We start from the raw sequence: 18,040 nt of genomic DNA on the forward strand, positions 1-18,040 counted from the left end.
ATGAATTAGATTGAACAATAAAAGCCCCACTTTTATTCCACAGGCTGGGATCCGCACGACGTGGCTGTTGCAAGAATGCATTTTCACTGGCTGTCTACTGGTTTCAAAAACAATGATTGATAAGCAGTAGTGTGTTCAAATACACTTTTAGATTTGTGAACAGCTATCCACAACAACCACAGAGAGCAACAGATCACATCAATGCGCTATGTAGATATCAATAACACGTGATATCCATATCACAGTAGACTACACTATTGCTGTCATCCTGATACCCCCAAGCTAAATTTTTTGTCAAATTGGATACATTTGGATGCCGACAGCAGTCGCACCATTGGAAGACATAGCTTGGACTGTAGCCTACAAAAGCCTATTCCTGCTCTTTTCCCTCGATCCATAAAACACATTTGGTGTGTCATCATAGTGGTCTCTGACTTGTGGTCAGACTCGCTCAGGTGGAACAAACTTACATTTGCGCCTTTTTCAATGTTGATTTGAATGTCATTGAGAAAACAGGTGTCCAAGATTTTTTTTTCACAAACATCCTTTCTGAATTTAAAAATAATCCTCAAGTAATCATCTAGTTTTTCAAAAGTATCTGTAATCTGATTACAATACTTTTGCTGGTAACGTAACGGATTACAGTTATCGGTTTTTGTAATCCCTTACTTGTAACAGATGACATGTAATCCGTTACTCACCAACCCTGTCAAGGAACACATGAAAGCCAGAAGAGATACAATCAAAATAACCTGGAAAGCCCTTGTTCATTAGCTCCAGAACAAAATCAACCTTTTGCAGGAGAGTGAACAAATGGAAATGTTTTAATATGGGTCATGGAAACAGACCCTTTAGTATTATGGCTGTCTGTTCCACCCTTTCAAAACAGATTAAATATATATGCCACCTAGTGGATCAAATGCTAAAGTATGTACATCAATCAGATAGTAGATAATTTATGTACGAATACTCGAATGCTTGTTTGTAGAATCCATATACCGTAGGTAGAATCCAATAATAATTGAATAATTTATATTTTATAAAAATGATTTAATAAAACACAGTGATCAGTAACTGAGGTGGGTGACCTGTACCGTGTTTGTTTTCCTTTCTTTTTTGGGGAACACCTGATGAATGATTGTAGATTTAGGTACTTTCTCCAACAATTCGTCGTCTAGATCCTACACTCTCCATATTTCTATAACTTTACATATAGTAAACCTTTTATATTTTAATGAAGGCCTATTTTATTGACAGAAGCTTGACATTATTTTCTTCCGTTCAAAGTATCGAATGTGCGGAGTGATTCATAAATAGGCTCCCGTCCCCAGTCCCCAATACTGTAAACTGGAAGGAAAAAAGTGCTATGACAACAGGTGCACAATGTAGGTCCGTGGGAGGCAGCTTTCGGTGCAGGTAAGAGAAAATTAGAAATAAAAAACATTGCAACATATTCTCGATTAAAAGAAAAGCGCGATAAAAATGTGCTTAAGACCAGCAAAACATGTAAAAGATCACGAATTACAATAACATTGTATTGGTAGCTACAGGTGAATCGCCATCTCTCCATCACCTGTCAGGGCGTGTTTCAATGGCTTGGACCAGATGATAAAATCTCTAACGAGTAGTCAGTCAGTCTACCATCACATTTGTGCATTTTATCGTGTCGCATAGAACAATGTTTTTTTGTTTTACATGTTGTTAAATAAATATAGGCTATTGCGTATGCCGTATGTTCAATAGACCTACTGTTTACGTTTTCAGGTGTGGTGAATGTAATGGAAATCAACCATCAGGTAAATCACGGAGAAAAACATCCTCAGCACTGGAGGAGCTGCAAGTTGATCGTAGACCCTGCGTTGAAGAATGGGTTTTATAAAGTGTATCGTTACGATGGGCATCATTTCAACATGCCAGTGAGTAAATTTAATTTTCGATTTTTACATCTAGTTGTGTTAGGCTACTTGTTGAATGTTATTACAGATACTGTTGCCCTTGACCTAAACTTTCTTTTGACAACACACTTTTTTTCTGTTCCCACATGAGTGTTCTTATCTCCTTGATGTATGCTATATCAGGTTCAGGACTTAGGGGCATTTCCTGTGGATACTGTCCGGGATCCCAGAATCTGTCGTCTTTGGACCAAATTCAGAGACACTGACCTGCTGGTCCCCAAATTTAAGGTAACACCTCATTTTCTGTGATGACATCATGTGAAATGCAATCTTAGATGGATAATAATAATAATAATTGTTTACCAACTGACAATCTGTTATCTGATTAATGTTTATAGATTGATGAATACTATGTCGGCCCACCCAAGGAAGTGACATTTGCCAGGTTAAATGACAACGTAAGGGAGGGTTTCTTGACTGACATGTGCATAAAGTACGGACAGATTGAGGAAGTGGAAATCTTGTATAATCCTAAAAACAAGAAGCATTTAGGAATTGCTAAAGTCATCTTCGACACAGTCAAGGCTGCAAAGGACACTGTGGAACACCTTCATGACACCTCTGTCATGGGGAACATTATCCACGTGGAACTTGATCCAAAGGGTAGGTTAATATAATTGATTGATCATTGAAAATAGGCTTAATTACACATACATAACTAATGTCAATAAATGTGGTAATAGATTATGATTTATGATTTTCAATTGGCTTTTGGGTAGTGATCCATCTGACTCTAATCCTTTTATAGGTAAAAACAGAATGCGGTACTTCCATCTTCTTGTTAGTGGACTCTACACCCCTTCGACATTGCCACTGGGCAGTGATGAGCACACCCTCCAACGCCTAACTGAGAGATTGCAGGTAATAGAGTTTTACTGCTCTACTGTTCTAATGTGTTCCATTTATAGTTCTTTGACAGACAGAATTCAATCTTACGTTTATTACTGCTCATTAAAATCAAATCAAATTGTATTAGTCACATGCGCCAAATACAACAGGTGTAGTCCTTACAGTGAAATGCTTACTTATGAGCCCCTAACCAACAATGCAGTTTAAAAAAATACAGATAAGAATAAGAAATAAAGTTAACAAGTAATTAAAGAGCAGCAGTAAAATAACAATAGCGAGACTATATACAGAGGGGTACCGGTACAGAGTCAATGTGCGGGGGCACTGGTTAATTGAGGTAATATGTACATGTAGCTAGAGTTATTGAAGTGACTATGCATAGATGATAACAACAGAGAGTAGCAGCGGTGTAAAGGGGGGGGGGGGGGGGGGGCAATGCAAATAGTCTGTGTAGCCATTTGATTAGATGTTCTGGAGTCTTATGGCTTGGGAGTAGAAGCTTGCCGTGCAGTAGCAGAGAGAACAGTCTATGAATAGGGTGGCTGGAGTCTTTGACAATTTTTAAGGCCTTCCTCTGACACTGCTTGGTATAGAGGTCCTGGATGGCAGGAAGCTTGGCCCCAGTGATGTACTGGGCCGTTCGTACTACCCTCTGCCTTGCAGTTGCCATACCAGGCAGTGATGCAACCAGTCAGGCAGGATGCTCTCGATGGTGCAGCTGTAGAACCTTTTGAGTGGAGATGCGGGGTGGAGATGTTGTTGCCTACCCTCACCACCTGGGGGCGGCCCGTCAGGAAGTCCAGTACCCAGTTGCACAGGGCGGGGTCGAGACCCGGGTCTCGAGCTTGATGACGAGCTTGGAGGGCACTATGGTGCTAAATGCCGAGCTGTAGTCGATGAACAGCATTCTCACATAGGTATTCCTCTTGTTCAGATGGGTTAGGGCAGTGTGCAGTGTGGTTGAGATTGCATCGTCTGTGGACCTATTTGGGTGATATGGTCCTTGACTAGTCTCTCAAAGCACTTCATGATGACGGAAGTGAGTGCTACGGGGCGGTAGTCGTTTAGCTCAGTTACCTTAGCTTTCTTGAGAACAGGAACAATGGTGGCCCTCTTGAAGCATGTGGGAACAACAGACTGGGATAGGGATTGATTGAATATGTCCGTAAACACACCAGCCAGCTGGTCTGCGCATGCTCTGAGGGCACGGCTGGGGATGCCGTCTGGGCCTGCAGCCTTGCGAGGGTTAACACGTTTAAATGTTTTCCTCACGTCGGCTGCAGTGAAGGAGAGTCTGCATGTTTTGGTTGCGGGCCGTGTCAGTGGCACTGTATTGTCCTCAAAGTGGGCAAAAAAGTTATTTAGTCTGCCTGGGAGCAAGACATCCTGGTCCGTGACGGGGCTGGTTTTCTTTTTGTAATCCGTGATTGACTGTAGACCCTGCCACATACCTCTTGTGTCTGAGCCGTTGAATTGAGATTCTACTTTGTCTCTATACTGACGCTTAGCTTGTTTGATTGCCTTGCGGAGGGAATAGCTACACTGTTTGTATTCAGTCATGTTTCCGGTCACCTTGCCCTGATTAAAAGCAGTGGTCGCGCTTTCAGTTTCACGCGAATGCTGCCATCAAACCACGGTTTCTGTTTTGGGAATGTTTTAATCGTTGCTATGGGAACGACATCTTCAACCCACGTTCTAATGAACTCGCTCACCGAATCAGCGTATTCGTCAATGTCGTTGTTTGATGCAATACGAAACATATCCCAGTCCACGTGATGGAAGCAGTCTTGGAATGTGGAATCAGATTGGTCGGACCAGCGTTGAACAGACCTCAGCGCGGGAGCTTCTTGTTTTAGTTTCTGTCTGTAGGCAGGGATAAACAAAATGAAGTCGTGGTCAGCTTTTCCGAAAGGAGAGCGGGGCAGGGCCTTATATGTGTCGCGGAAGTTAGAATAGCAATGATCCAAAGTTTTTCCAGCCCTGGTTGCGCAATCGATATGCTGATACAATTTAGGGAGTCTTGTTTTCAGATTAGCCTTGTTAAAATCCCCAGCTACAATGAATGCAGCCTCAGGATATATGGATTCCAGTTTGCAAAGAGTCAAATAAAGTTTGTTCAGAGCCATCGATGTGTCTGCTTGGGGGGGAATATATATGGCTGTGATTATAATCGAAGAGAATTCCCTTGGTAGATAATGCGGTCGACATTTGATTGTGAGTAATTCTAAATCAGGTGAACAGAAGGACTTGAGTTCCTGTATGTTGTTGTGACCACACCACGTCTCGTTAACCATGAAGCATACGCCCCCGCCCCTCTTCTTACCAGAAAGATGTTTGTTTCTGTCGGCGCGATGTGTGGAGAAACCAGCTGGCTGCACCGACTCCGATAGCATCTCTCCAGTGAGCCATGTTTCCGTGAAGCAAAGAACGTTACAGTCTCTGATGTCCCTCTGGAATGCTACCCTTGCTCGGATTTCATCAACCTTGTTGTCAAGAGACTGGACATTGGCGAGTAGAATGCTAGGGAGTGGCACGCGATGTGCCCGTCTCCGGAGCCTGACCAGAAGACCGCTTCGTTTCCCCCTTTTACAAAGTCGTTTTTTGGGGTCGCCGGCTGGGATCCATTCCGTTGTCCTGGGTGAAAGGCAGAACACAGGATCCGCTTCGCGAAAGTCATATTCTTGGTCGTACTGATGGTGAGTTGACGCTGCTCTTATATTCAGTAGTTCTTCTCGACTGTATGTAATGAAACCTAAGATGACCTGGGGTACCAATGTAAGAAATAACACGTAAAAAAACCTAAAAACTGCATAGTTTCCTAGGAACGCGAAGCGAGGCGGCCATCTCTGTCGGCGCCAGATGTGAGTGCTACGGGTCGGTAGTAATTTAGGCAGGTTACCTTAGTGTTCTTGGGCACAAGCACTATGGTGGTCTGCTTAAAACATGTTGGTATTATAGACTTGAATAGGGAGAGGTTGAAAATGTCAGTAAAGACACTTGCCAGTTGGTCAGCGCATGCTTGCAGTACATGTCCTGGTAATCCGTCTGGCCCTGCAGCCTTGTGAATGTTGACCTGTTTAAAGGTCTTACTCACATCGGCTGCGGAGAGCACGATCACACAGTCTTCTAGAACAGCTGGTGCTCTCATGCATGTTTCAGTGTTATTTGCCTCGAAGCGAGCATAGAAGTAGTTTAGCTCATCTGGTAAGCTCGTGTCACTGGGCAGCTCTCAGCTGTGTTTCCCTTTGTTGTCTGTAATGGTTTGAAAGCCCTGCCACATCCGACAAGCGTCAGTGCCGGTGTAGTACGATTCGATCTTAGTCCTGTTTTGACACTTTGCCTGTTTGATGGTTCGTCAGAGGTCTTAGCGGGATTTCTTATAAGCTTCTGGGTTAGAGTCCTGCTCCTTGAAAGCGGCAGCTCTAGCCTTTAGCTCAGTGCGGATGTTGCCTGTAATCCATGGCTTCTGGTTGGGTGGGGTATGTACGTAGGGGACGATGTCATCGATGCACTTATTGATGAAGCCAATGACTGATCTGGTGTACTCCTCAATGCCATCGGAGGAATCCCGGAACATTTTCCAGTCTGTGCTAGCAAAACAGTCCTGTAGCTTATTTTTCTTGATCTAGTCACTGGTGCTTCCTGCTTTAATTTTTGTTTGTAAGCAGGAATCAGGAGGATAGAATTATGGTAAGATTTGCCAAATGGGGGGCGAGGAAGAGCTTTGTATGTCTCTTTGTGTGTGGAGTAAAGGTGGTCCAAAGTTTTTTTTTCTCCCTCTGGTTGCACATTTAACATGCTGATAAAAATGAGGTAAAACGGATTTAAGTTTCCCAGCATTAAAGTCCCCGGCTACTAGAAGCGCCACCTCTGGGTGAGCGTTTTCTTGTTTGCTCATGGCAAAATACAGCTCATTCAATGCTGTCTTAGTCTGTGGTGTTATGTAAACAGCTACGAACAATACAGATGAAAACTCTCTAGGTAGATAGTGTAGTCTACAGCTTATCATGGGATACTCTACCTCAGGCGAGCAATAGCTTGAGCAATAGCTCAAAAACAACTTCTCTAAGTTGTTTTTGGTTATGGTGATGTGAGTAGACTCGGCTGAGGCGATGTGAGATGCTTCGTTGCTTCATTTTAGCCACTCTGTTTTGTTTCCTCCATCTTCAGGACAGCAAACCTCTGCAAAAACTGACTGATGGGAGTTCATCATTGACAAGGTCTATTTCCAGTCCCACCAGCGTGGCTACACCTCTCTCCCTAGACACAGCCTACTCCAGTATCTGGCAGGACACACCGGGCAGCTTTGGGCAGACACCCCTCTCTCAGGGCACCCCACATACCCCCTGCCTGTCTGGGACCCCCCTCTCTCAGGACTCTTGCTACTCTAGCCAGCACACCACCCCAGTCCACCAAGTCACTCAGGGTGAACACTCCTCATACGGTGCTCACAGACGCTTGAGGCGCGATGTCTGCTATCGTCAACCAGGGAGACCTTATATGAGATCCCACCATCAGAGCTCAGAGCTGAGCTCTCTCCTCAAACACCTCCAACCTCACCGTCCTCTCCAGCCCCAAACCCAGGTTGCTAGCGGCAGCTACAAATCTTCCGTCTTCTGGTATCAGAACCGCCTGCCCTCTGCTGATGATAACCCTGCCACAGAGCCTCCCCTCTCCCTTCCTGAACAGGAGTCCTGGAGGGTGCCCTCTCTACCTCCTGCCTCTGAGGCTTTCCCTCTGAGCAACAGCTCTGCCAGTGCCACAAGTATGAACGTGGTACCTCTGAGAGAGAGACCCCAGTCTCCCCCTTCTGGACCCGATGCGGGCCTTATAGAACCGCCCCCTTCCCCTCCCAATAACTCTCCTGGAAGACTCATCCCAGAGGCAGAGAGCCACAGCCTGGACTCACGCATTGAGATGCTTCTCAGCAAGACTCAGAGTTCCTGCCTCCCTCTACATGGTGAAAGGGGTTTGGATGCTGAAGTGCACTCTCAGGACAGCCCTGTTTCCCCATTCTCCCCTGTCTCGATGTACTCTCCTGAGTCTGACCACACCCCAGCCCGTAGTGGATCTCCTGTGAACTGTACCCACCCCACCACCAGTGATGGTCTGGAGGATGTCAGTCCCACTTCCCTCCCTGAGTGGGAAGGAGACGAGTCCCTTCCAGGGATGCCTTCTCTAACATGGACCTCACAGCCCCCCTGGCCTCCTGGGACGCTCTCTCTCACTCAAAGGGAGAGAAGTAAAGGAACAGAGATGGACCATGCAGATCAGTCAACCTCTAGTGAAAAGTATATGGGACGGGCACTCCATTCCTTATCATTTTCTCAGGTATTGGAGAAAATAGAGAGTATGAACACATTGATATGTTTAACGAGATTTAACAAACAACATCACAGATAAAGAATTAGGGACAGATTTCTTGCATTGCACATTGGGGAGAGGGGTTACAATCTATTAATTTATCATTTCTTTCACAGGGTCTCCATTTGCCAGGGGAAGACAAGGACATCTCAAATGCGGGGCAATCTGGAATGTCGAATCTCAAAAGCCATTGTTCCAGGAGCATCACAGTCAACTCCTTCATTCCCTCCTTGCGACAGCCTCTTCCAATCTCCTCTCTCAATCACCCTGCTCCAATCCCTCCCTACAATCCTCACTCTTCAGTTCCCTCTTCCAATCCTCCCCCATCAATCACCCACTCCAACCTCCCCATTCGATTCTCTCCCTCCAACCCTCACCCTCAAATCCACCCTTCCATCCATCCCATTTCTGCTCCTCTTTCTATTCCAATCCCACCTCCAGGATTCCATCTGCTTCCTCCACACATTCCTCCCCCCCTCACTATCCTTGGGCCTCCTCCAACTATGGCAGCCCCTCCCTCTATCCTACATCCAGTTTACCCATATCCCTTGAATACGCTGCACACTGTGCATATGGACAAGGTGAATGGTCTGCCTGGGTGTGGCAGTGTGCCAGTGTCTTTTACTGGGCAACCCTGGCCCCTGCCTCCCTTCATGCCCACCTTCAACCCCTCTGTGCCCCCGCCAGGCTACCTGCCTCTGCAGGAGGACCCTCATAAGGCCACAGTGGAAAAGGTGCTGGCTGTCATTACGGAGGAGCTTAAGTCCATCGTGAAGAGAGACATCAACCGTAAAATGGTTGAGGGGGTAGCCTTCAGGGCGTTTGATGAGTGGTGGGATGGCCAGGAGCAGAAAGCTAAGGTGAGCTACTACCTAGTTGAAGTTCAGTATAGTTGAAGATACAGAACTCTTCTACACCACAGCAAATGATCTGTTTTGATACTTGTGTTTTTTTGCTATAATGTTCATAATGCTTCTTCATTTCGTCATTTTTCAGATTGCTGTAAGTCTTGTGAATGCCAGAGAGGGTAGAGTGGAGGTGAGGGCCAAACCAAGAGACTCCCTAAGACAGAACATTGGCCCGCGTGGTGCCACCAACCTGCCTTCCTTCAAGGTAGGCTTCTGCTGCTACAACTAAACGTATCATGAAGGAGCTCAAACAAGGTACAGTGTGACTGTGTCTGTGGAGGTGATTATCATGATTATCGTGACTTGTGTTCATGTGTAGGTAAAGAAGAAAGAGTCCGACGAATCGACTGCCTCAGAGGACCCCAAAAGAAAGTGTCCCTACACACCTGTTAATGATGCACATGAGAGTGCTGGTTAGTGCTGTGCATTCGGACAAGGCAACATATTTACTCCCCAGTATGATTTCAATTGGTTTTACAATGAGAATATTGTGAATGCTTAGCACGCTTTCTTTCTCTTTCCCCTTAGAGCTGGAGAGTAATATAACGAATCACACATTGGACAGGTCCCCAAAAACTGGAACTATTCCAGCTGTGAGGCGAAGACATGCAAGGCCACTGGAGCTGGACAGTGAGGGGGAAGAGGAGAGCAGAGAGAAAGAGGGGGAGCCAACAAGAGACAAAGAGGAGGATACTGTGGAAGCAGACAAGGTTCCCCAACGCCAGGTGCACAGAGGTTTCCAGCTGTCAATCAACAGCAATACCGAAATGCCAAATGTATTTAATCAAATTATATGTTTAAGTTGCATTAACTAGTTTATTTTTAATTTTTTTCAGCAGAGGGATGAGAATGATGACAGTGAACAAAAAGAGGAAGAAGTGGACGAGGATGAAGATGATGATGAAGATGATGATGAAGATGTGGTCTTCTCTAAAGTTACAAGAGGATTACAGTCTCCAAATGAGGGTAATGTTTAAGAAGCTTTGAGTTTTTGTCTTAAGGGGCTTTAATAGTTGCTTAATAAATCTACTTCAATAAATCTGTTACACATACTGAAATGCACATTATTGTTTTCTCATTTACCAGAAGTTGCCAGGGTAAGCCTCTCAGAGGTAGAGTCTTACTCCTCAGAAGACAGTGAATACCTCTCAGAGTCTGACTCCTCTGACTCCTCCTTTGAGGAAAGTGAAGACTTCTCAGACTATGACTCCAGTTCTGACCAGGAGACAGAGGAAGAGGAGGAGACAGATGGAGATGCTGATGAGGTCAACAGGGAGGTAGAGTGTGTGGTGTTGTCATCAGATGAGGAGGAGATGGATCTGGAGCCCCCGGCTACACCCTCAGCCCCTCTTACCCCAGGCACAGAGCTGGACCTACTGGATGGGTCAGAGCCGGTCCTGAGGGATCAGCCTTGGGAGGAGAAGCACTCAGTCTGTCTGACTCGAGATGTCTTTGGGCGCACCAGCTGCACAAGCCGACCTGACCCAGGGATGGAGCTCCTGTCCAGTGAGCACCACCATGATCTCCAGGCCCCCTCACCCATAGGCCTGCCAGGTAGATTTTAAATACATGCATGTATTGGTAAATAATAATAAAAGTGCTCTTCAATAACATTCAAACAACTCTTATGTATGCATTTAAAGCCTGACAGCAATTACAGGGATTAGATTCAACAAAACAGAGTGTTTATTTTCCTCTACCAGCAGTGGTGGAGCCTGATTTTGCAGTGGAGATAGATAGCCCTGAATGGAGCGTTGAGTCACCAGATAACGTGGAGAACCTCCGGCCTCTCACCCCCACTGGCTCTCTGGGGGACAGCGACTCAGACCTACTGTTCAAGAGCAAACCAACCCCCCCTGCTGTGGAGGAGGTGGAACTGCCACACACTCCTGGTCGGGGAGCAGAGGCCCTCCTTGAGAGTGAGGAGGACTCTATGGACCACCTCCTCTCCTTTTCCCGCACAGACAGTGAGCCTTTGTCCCAGAGCCGCCCCACTCATCCCCCTGCCTTAGCCTCGTACCCAACATACGAGGACATGCCCAAAACACCAGGGACAGATGAGAGGGGTCTATGGAATCCCCTTACCCCCTGGAGGGTGCCAGTGACACCGGGGAGAGATTCAGGCCTCACAGAGGGAGGCCCGGGGTTTAGTCCCACTCCCTGTAACCCTTTCCCCCTTCCCTCCCTGTGCACCGGCCTTTACATCAGGACCCCACAAACTCCTGGGAGGGACTTCATCCCAACCAAGAGAACACACAGGAATACCACCGTTATGTTGGCCTCTTCACAGAGGACAAATGGTGCTCCTTTATCCCGTGATGAAATGCTTACAGACTCACCTGTTTTAGCTTCTTCTCCTAGCAGCCTGTCTGAGTCATCAGCAGAGACTTCTGGCCATGGGTATGTGTGGCTTAATCCTAATCCTGGGTCCCAGAGGAAGTTACCCCTGCAGGGCCTGGAGAACTGGTCAGGGCTGGCGGATGTGGAGAACCAGAGAGAGATGGAGGAGTGTTCCTGGAGGAGGGTACAACCAAGAATGAGGCGGAAGATGAGGCGGAAGATGAGGCGATGGCAAAGGATGAGGTCAGTGCAGAGAGCCATGCCCTCTGTCTTCTCGGCCAGTCCCTGTCGTCGGTCACGAAGTGAGGAGATGACTGTCCTCCACAGTGTCTGGAAGGAGGGCCTGGATGAGGAGGATTCCAAGCTGCTGCAGGTCACCTATGACAGGCTGCTACAGCAGGACAATGGCTTCAGCTGGCTCAGTGACACTCTATGGGTCCCCCACCCTCATATCCTTTACTACAGAGCTGTTATTACCATACTGTCACTGGACACTGATACACTAATGGGATCTCAACTGTTATTGTGTATGTTTTAGAAATAATTTCTTATAGACTAAGTGTTGCAAATTGAAATTAATTAAGAATTGCATACATATTCCTCTATACATCAGTGAATTATTGTCTAGTTCCCTTGACCCCTTTGCACTCACCAGAGTCTTGACGGAGAAGAGGAAGGAGCTCAATGATTGGATGTGGGACCATGTGACAGGATCTGCCCGCAGCGAGGGCTTTTACAAAATCAGCAAGAATGACAAAATAAAATACCTCAACAGCACGTGTTTGAATACAGACCAGCCCTCTGCAGACACCCAGGTATTCAGAGAGGAACAGCTCTTACCCCATGTTAATGTATGCCATACCTGATAATTGACTGCTTTGATAATGGACAATATTTAATTTCTGCAGGGGGTAGGTCTTTCAGGCCAGCCGCACCCTTCCCTGCGGTCTGGGTCTGAGTTCAGGTCTGAACAACGCCGTCTGCTCTCCTCCTTCAGCTGTGACAGTGACCTGCTCAGGTTTAACCAGCTTAAGGTCAGTCAACCACTCATCTGTGCCCAGACAGACAGTACAGTTCAGTGTATCTCTCTGCAGACGACATGAGGCTTTAGTCACAGACGATATTCCTGTGTTTCAGTTCCGCAAGAAGAGGATTCGTTTCTGCCGCAGTCACATCCATGACTGGGGCCTGTTTGCCCTGGAGCCCATAGCAGCAGATGAGATGGTGATTGAGTATGTGGGCCAGTGCATCAGACAGGTGAGACACAGACTGGGCCACAGTACCCAGTAAATAGGTAGGACAATAAGGGACATGAAGTAAGGGGCACAGCAGACTGGTGTAACATTTTGATACATATTCATTTACATGTACATTTCATCTAGAGCTAATTCTGAACTGAGTGACTTGTGTGAATGGACACGCCACCCCTCTCCTCAGGTGATTGCAGATATGCGGGAGAAGCGCTATGAAGATGAGGGGATTGGGAGCAGCTACCTGTTCCGGGTCGATCAGGATACCATCATCGATGCCACTAAATATGGGAACTTGGCCAGATTTATCAACCACAGCTGCAATGTGAGTGGTTTATGGTCTATGGAAATGTTTTGCATTTCAGAACTATTATGTGTTGTAAATGGTTTGATTTATAGTACTGATCATTTATGAAACATTTTGTAAACAGATACAATGGTCAGACTATCACACATAGGGGTTGCAAATGGCGGGTATATTACTGGAAACATTCAAAGTTTACCAGTAAAATACCAGATTTTTGTGGGCATCTTTCAATCTAGCACAAGACACCTAGTGACCCTTTTTGGGTACTTCAGATTATTACAGGTGTCTAATTCAAATCAAATCAAATTGTATTAGTCATATGCACCGAATCGAACAGGTGTAGACCTTACAGTGAAATGCTGCTTACTTACGAGCCCCCAACCAACAATGCAGTTTCCCAGAATACGGATAAGAATAAGAAATAAAAGTAGCAAGTAATTAAAGAGCAGCGGTAAAACAACAATAGCGAGACTATATAAAGGGGGGTACCAGTACAGAGTCAATGTGGAGACTATATAAAGGGGGGTACCGGTACAGAGTCAATGTGGAGACTATATACAGGGGGGTACCGGTACAGAGTCAATGTGGAGACTATATACAGGGGGGTACCGGTACAGAGTCAATGTGGAGACTATATAAAGGGGGGTACCGGTACAGAGTCAATGTGGAGACTATATAAAGGGGGGTACCGGTACAGAGTCAATGTGGAGACTATATACAGGGGGGTACCGGTACAGAGTCAATGTGGAGACTATATAAAGGGGGGTACCGGTACAGAGTCAATGTGGAGACTATATAAAGGGGGGTACCGGTACAGAGTCAATGTGGAGACTATATACAGGGGGGTACCGGTACAGAGTCAATGTGGAGACTATATACAGGGGGGTACCGGTACAGAGTCAATGTGGAGACTATATAAAGGGGGGTACCGGTACAGAGTCAATGTGGAGACTATATAAAGGGGGGTACCGGTACAGAGTCAATGTGGAGACTATATACAGGGGGGTACCGGTACAGAGTCAATGTGGAGACTATATAAAGGGGGGTACCGGTACAGAGTCAATGTGGAGACTATATACAGGGGGGTACCGGTACAGAGTCAATGTGGAAACTATATAAAGGGGGGTACCGGTACAGAGTCAATGTGGAGACTATATAAAGGGGGGTACCGGTACAGAGTCAATGTGGAGACTATATAAAGGGGGGTACCGGTACAGAGTCAATGTGGAGACTATATACAGGGGGGTACCGGTACAGAGTCAATGTGGAGACTATATAAAGGGGGGTACCGGTACAGAGTCAATGTGGAGACTATATAAAGGGGGGTACCGGTACAGAGTCAATGTGGAGACTATATACAGGGGGGTACCGGTACAGAGTCAATGTGGAGACTATATAAAGGGGGGTACCGGTACAGAGTCAATGTGGAGACTATATACAGGGGGGTACCGGTACAGAGTCAATGTGGAGACTATATAAAGGGGGGTACCGGTACAGAGTCAATGTGGAGACTATATAAAGGGGGGTACCGGTACAGAGTCAATGTGGAGACTATATAAAGGGGGGTACCGGTACAGAGTCAATGTGGAGACTATATACAGGGGGGTACCGGTACAGAGTCAATGTGGAGACTATATAAAGGGGGGTACCGGTACAGAGTCAATGTGGAGACTATATAAAGGGGGGTACCGGTACAGAGTCAATGTGGAGACTATATACAGGGGGGTACCGGTACAGAGTCAATGTGGAGACTATATAAAGGGGGGTACCGGTACAGAGTCAATGTGGAGACTATATACAGGGGGGTACCGGTACAGAGTCAATGTGGAAACTATATAAAGGGGGGTACCGGTACAGAGTCAATGTGGAGACTATATAAAGGGGGGTACCGGTACAGAGTCAATGTGGAGACTATATAAAGGGGGGTACCGGTACAGAGTCAATGTGGAGACTATATACAGGGGGGTACCGGTACAGAGTCAATGTGGAGACTATATAAAGGGGGGTACCGGTACAGAGTCAATGTGGAGACTATATAAAGGGGGGTACCGGTACAGAGTCAATGTGGAGACTATATACAGGGGGGTACCGGTACAGAGTCAATGTGGAGACTATATAAAGGGGGGTACCGGTACAGAGTCAATGTGTGGGGGCACCAGTTAGTTGAGGTAATATGTACATGTAGGTAGAGTTATTGAAGTGACTATGCATAGATGACAACAACAACAGAGAGTAGCAGCGGTGTAAAGGGGGGGGGGGGGGGGGCAATGCAAATAGTCTGGGTAGCCATTTGATTAGATGTTCTGGAGTCTTATGGCTGGGGGTAGAAGCTGTTTAGAAGCCTCTTGGACCTAGACTTAGCGCTCCGGGTACCGCTTGCCGTGCGGTAGCAGAGAGAACAGTCTATGACTAGGGTGGCTGCAGTCTTTGACCATTTTTAGAGCCTTCCTCTGACACCGCCTGGTATTGAGGACCTGGATGGCAGGAAGCTTGGCCCCAATGATGTACTGGGCCATTCACACTACCCTCTGTAGTGCCTTGCGGTCAGAGGCCGAGCAGTTGCCATACCAGGCAGTGAACAACCATGCTCTCGATGGTGCAGCTGTAGAACCTTCTGAGGATCTGAGGACCCATGCCAAATCTTTTCAGTGCATTTTAATTATCTCTGGTCCTCTGTGTGTTCAATTAATTAAATAATTGATTAAATAAGATGAGTGCTGTAAAACATTATCCTAAATATTTACCATCAACTTAGTTAATACCATTGGTGTTTAATATAAAGTTTTCAGCATGAAATATCCTTTATATTTTTTACAGACTTATTTATTTTACTATGTCAATATGTGTTTGTTGTAAATGTTTTGGCGTCAAACTGCTGGCAGTTGTGAAAAAGTCAATAGTTGGAAGAGTTTCAGAGTTCATTGATAATAATGCCATTGTTGATTAGATGCTTTTATCATTAATTAGGATATTTTCTCTTTAGCTATATGTTAGATCTACTACATACTAATTTACAATATGGACATAGATATAAAAAATGAATTCTACACATTATTACATTTTTCAAAAGTTATTCAAGTATAAATTACCAAAGTTATAATAGATTGCCATATATTTTCTGTTAATTACCAAAATGATTGAATATTACTTTAACTATGGTAAATTACCGGTAGCTTTGCAACTCTAATCACACTGATGACTTAGTAATACATTTTCTCTCTTCAGCCTAATTGCTATGCAAAAATAATCACAGTGAAATCCCAGAAGAAGATAGTGATCTACTCCCGGCAGTCCATCAGTGTCAATGAGGAGATCACGTATGATTACAAGTTCCCCATCGAGGATGAGAAGATTCCCTGTCTGTGTGGAGCAGAGAACTGCCAGGGCTCCCTCAACTGAACTCTGAACCCTTGTCTCCATCCCACCTCTCAAGCACTGTCCTGCTGCCTTACAGTTCCTGACATAGGAATAATAAGACCTCCCTTTCCAACCAAGGTTCATGAAGAGTGGAGCAAGCTGAAGATTCAAAGATGTTCAGCAACTCTTGGGCAGACAATTGAAGTTCCTTTAAAAAAAAGTTATTTATTGTTAAAACAGTTTGTGGAAAAAACACACACCGTGGGCGCTGTTCTCCTCTCCCTTAAAATGACTACACAGGATGGGGTATGATGTTGCCTTGCCCTGTAGAGGTGATTTCTTGTGCAAATGTGTACATGATGAGTTAAATGTTTTCATTCATGAGAGCTAATGAAGATGTATTCAGCTTGTGTCAAGCATTTTATTAAGTTGTTTTGGTAATTGTTCTCTCAGGTTGGTTGTTTTAGGCAGAGTGGTCACTATATTTATAAATCATTTGGCTCATTATGTCTTTTTCACAAGTTCTCTCTCGCACACACAAACACTGTGAATGAGGAAGGAGTCACAATGCAGTTGTATTTTTATTACATGCACTAAAAAAGTTTACGAAAGCAATTGGGGGAATCAAAATGAACAAGTAAAGTGTAAAAAAGACTTTTAGTTCATGGAAAGGATACAATAAACTGACATGTTGTCATTGTGCATCTTATTGAGTCATGTTGTGGTTTATTACTTCCTTCCACTTAAATATGATTTTTTTTTCAGAAGTAAGGCAAATAAGACAATGTGAAGCTAAGACAGAGTTAATGTCATACTTAAAAATTGCTTGTTAATACCAGAATTGATAACATAGCTGGCTCAAATCTAATGATGATGTCTGCTCTTTTTCTGTTGCTTTGGATTGTACATCAACATATTTGATCATACTTTGATTGTCACAAACATGTGTTGTTTTCTAAGCCAAAAACAAATACACAGCCTTCGGAAAGTTGTCACACTCCTTGACTTTTTCCATATTATTTTGCATTACAGCCTGAATTTATTACATTGAGATTTTGTGTCACCGGCCACACACAATACCCCATAATGTCAAAGTGGAATTATGTTTTTAGAAATGTTTACAAATGTATTAAAAATGTAAAGCTGAAATGTCTTGAGTCGATAAGTATTTAACCCATTTGTCATGGCAAGCCTAAATATGTCCAGGAGTAGAAATTTGCTTAAGAAGTCGCATAGTAAGTTGTATGGCCTCAGTCTTTGTGCAATAATAGTGTTTAACTTTCAAATGACTACCTCGTCTCTCACATACAGATAATTGTAAGGTTCCTCAGTCGAGCAGTGAATTTCAAACACAGATTCAACCACCAGGGAGGTTTTCCAATGTGTCGCAAAGAAGGGCAACTATTGGTAGATGGGTAAAAACAAAACAAAAAAAAGCAGACATTGAATATCCCTTTGAGCATGGTGAAGTTATTAATTACACTTTGGATGGTGTATCAATACACCCAGTCACTACAAAGATACAGGCGTCTTTCCTAACTTAGTTGCTGGAGAGGAAGGAAACCGCTCAGGGATTTCACCATGAGGCCAATGGCGACTTAAAACAGTTACAGAGTTTAATGGCTGTGATAGGACTGAGGATGGATCAACAACATTGTAGTTACTCCACAATACTAACCTAAATGACAGAGTGAAAAGAAGGAAGCCTGT

The 18,040-nt window shown here is 45.0% G+C and overlaps 1 protein-coding gene across 1 annotated transcript; it reads left to right on the forward strand.

The window, feature by feature from the left end:
- The first annotated feature begins 1,778 nt into the window (after window positions 1-1,778).
- LOC110525298 (histone-lysine N-methyltransferase SETD1B) lies at window positions 1,779-17,811 on the forward strand. Its single transcript, XM_036981737.1, has 17 exons — window positions 1,779-1,916; window positions 2,085-2,183; window positions 2,294-2,558; window positions 2,704-2,816; window positions 6,975-8,046; window positions 8,703-9,028; window positions 9,165-9,281; window positions 9,396-9,489; window positions 9,605-9,801; window positions 9,913-9,999; window positions 10,090-10,636; window positions 10,780-11,885; window positions 12,085-12,231; window positions 12,325-12,450; window positions 12,554-12,673; window positions 12,854-12,991; window positions 16,199-17,811. The coding sequence occupies exons 1-17, from the start codon at window positions 1,779-1,781 to the stop codon at window positions 16,370-16,372; spliced, it is 4,866 nt and encodes a 1,621-aa protein (XP_036837632.1). The 3' UTR covers window positions 16,373-17,811.
- The last annotated feature ends 229 nt before the right edge of the window (window positions 17,812-18,040 follow it).

This window comes from Oncorhynchus mykiss, chromosome 6, assembly GCF_013265735.2.
Source record: "Oncorhynchus mykiss isolate Arlee chromosome 6, USDA_OmykA_1.1, whole genome shotgun sequence".
NCBI lineage: Eukaryota > Metazoa > Chordata > Actinopteri > Salmoniformes > Salmonidae > Oncorhynchus > Oncorhynchus mykiss.

Excerpts from the sequence above, each read along its gene's own strand:
- LOC110525298 (XM_036981737.1), top strand. The coding sequence starts at position 1,779 with ATGGAAATCAACCATCAGGTAAATCACGGAGAAAAACATCCTCAGCAC. Across the intron at positions 2,817-6,974 it reads GCCTAACTGAGAGATTGCAG|GACAGCAAACCTCTGCAAAA; the intron begins GTAATAGAGTTT and ends CTCCATCTTCAG. Across the intron at positions 12,992-16,198 it reads TTATCAACCACAGCTGCAAT|CCTAATTGCTATGCAAAAAT; the intron begins GTGAGTGGTTTA and ends TTCTCTCTTCAG.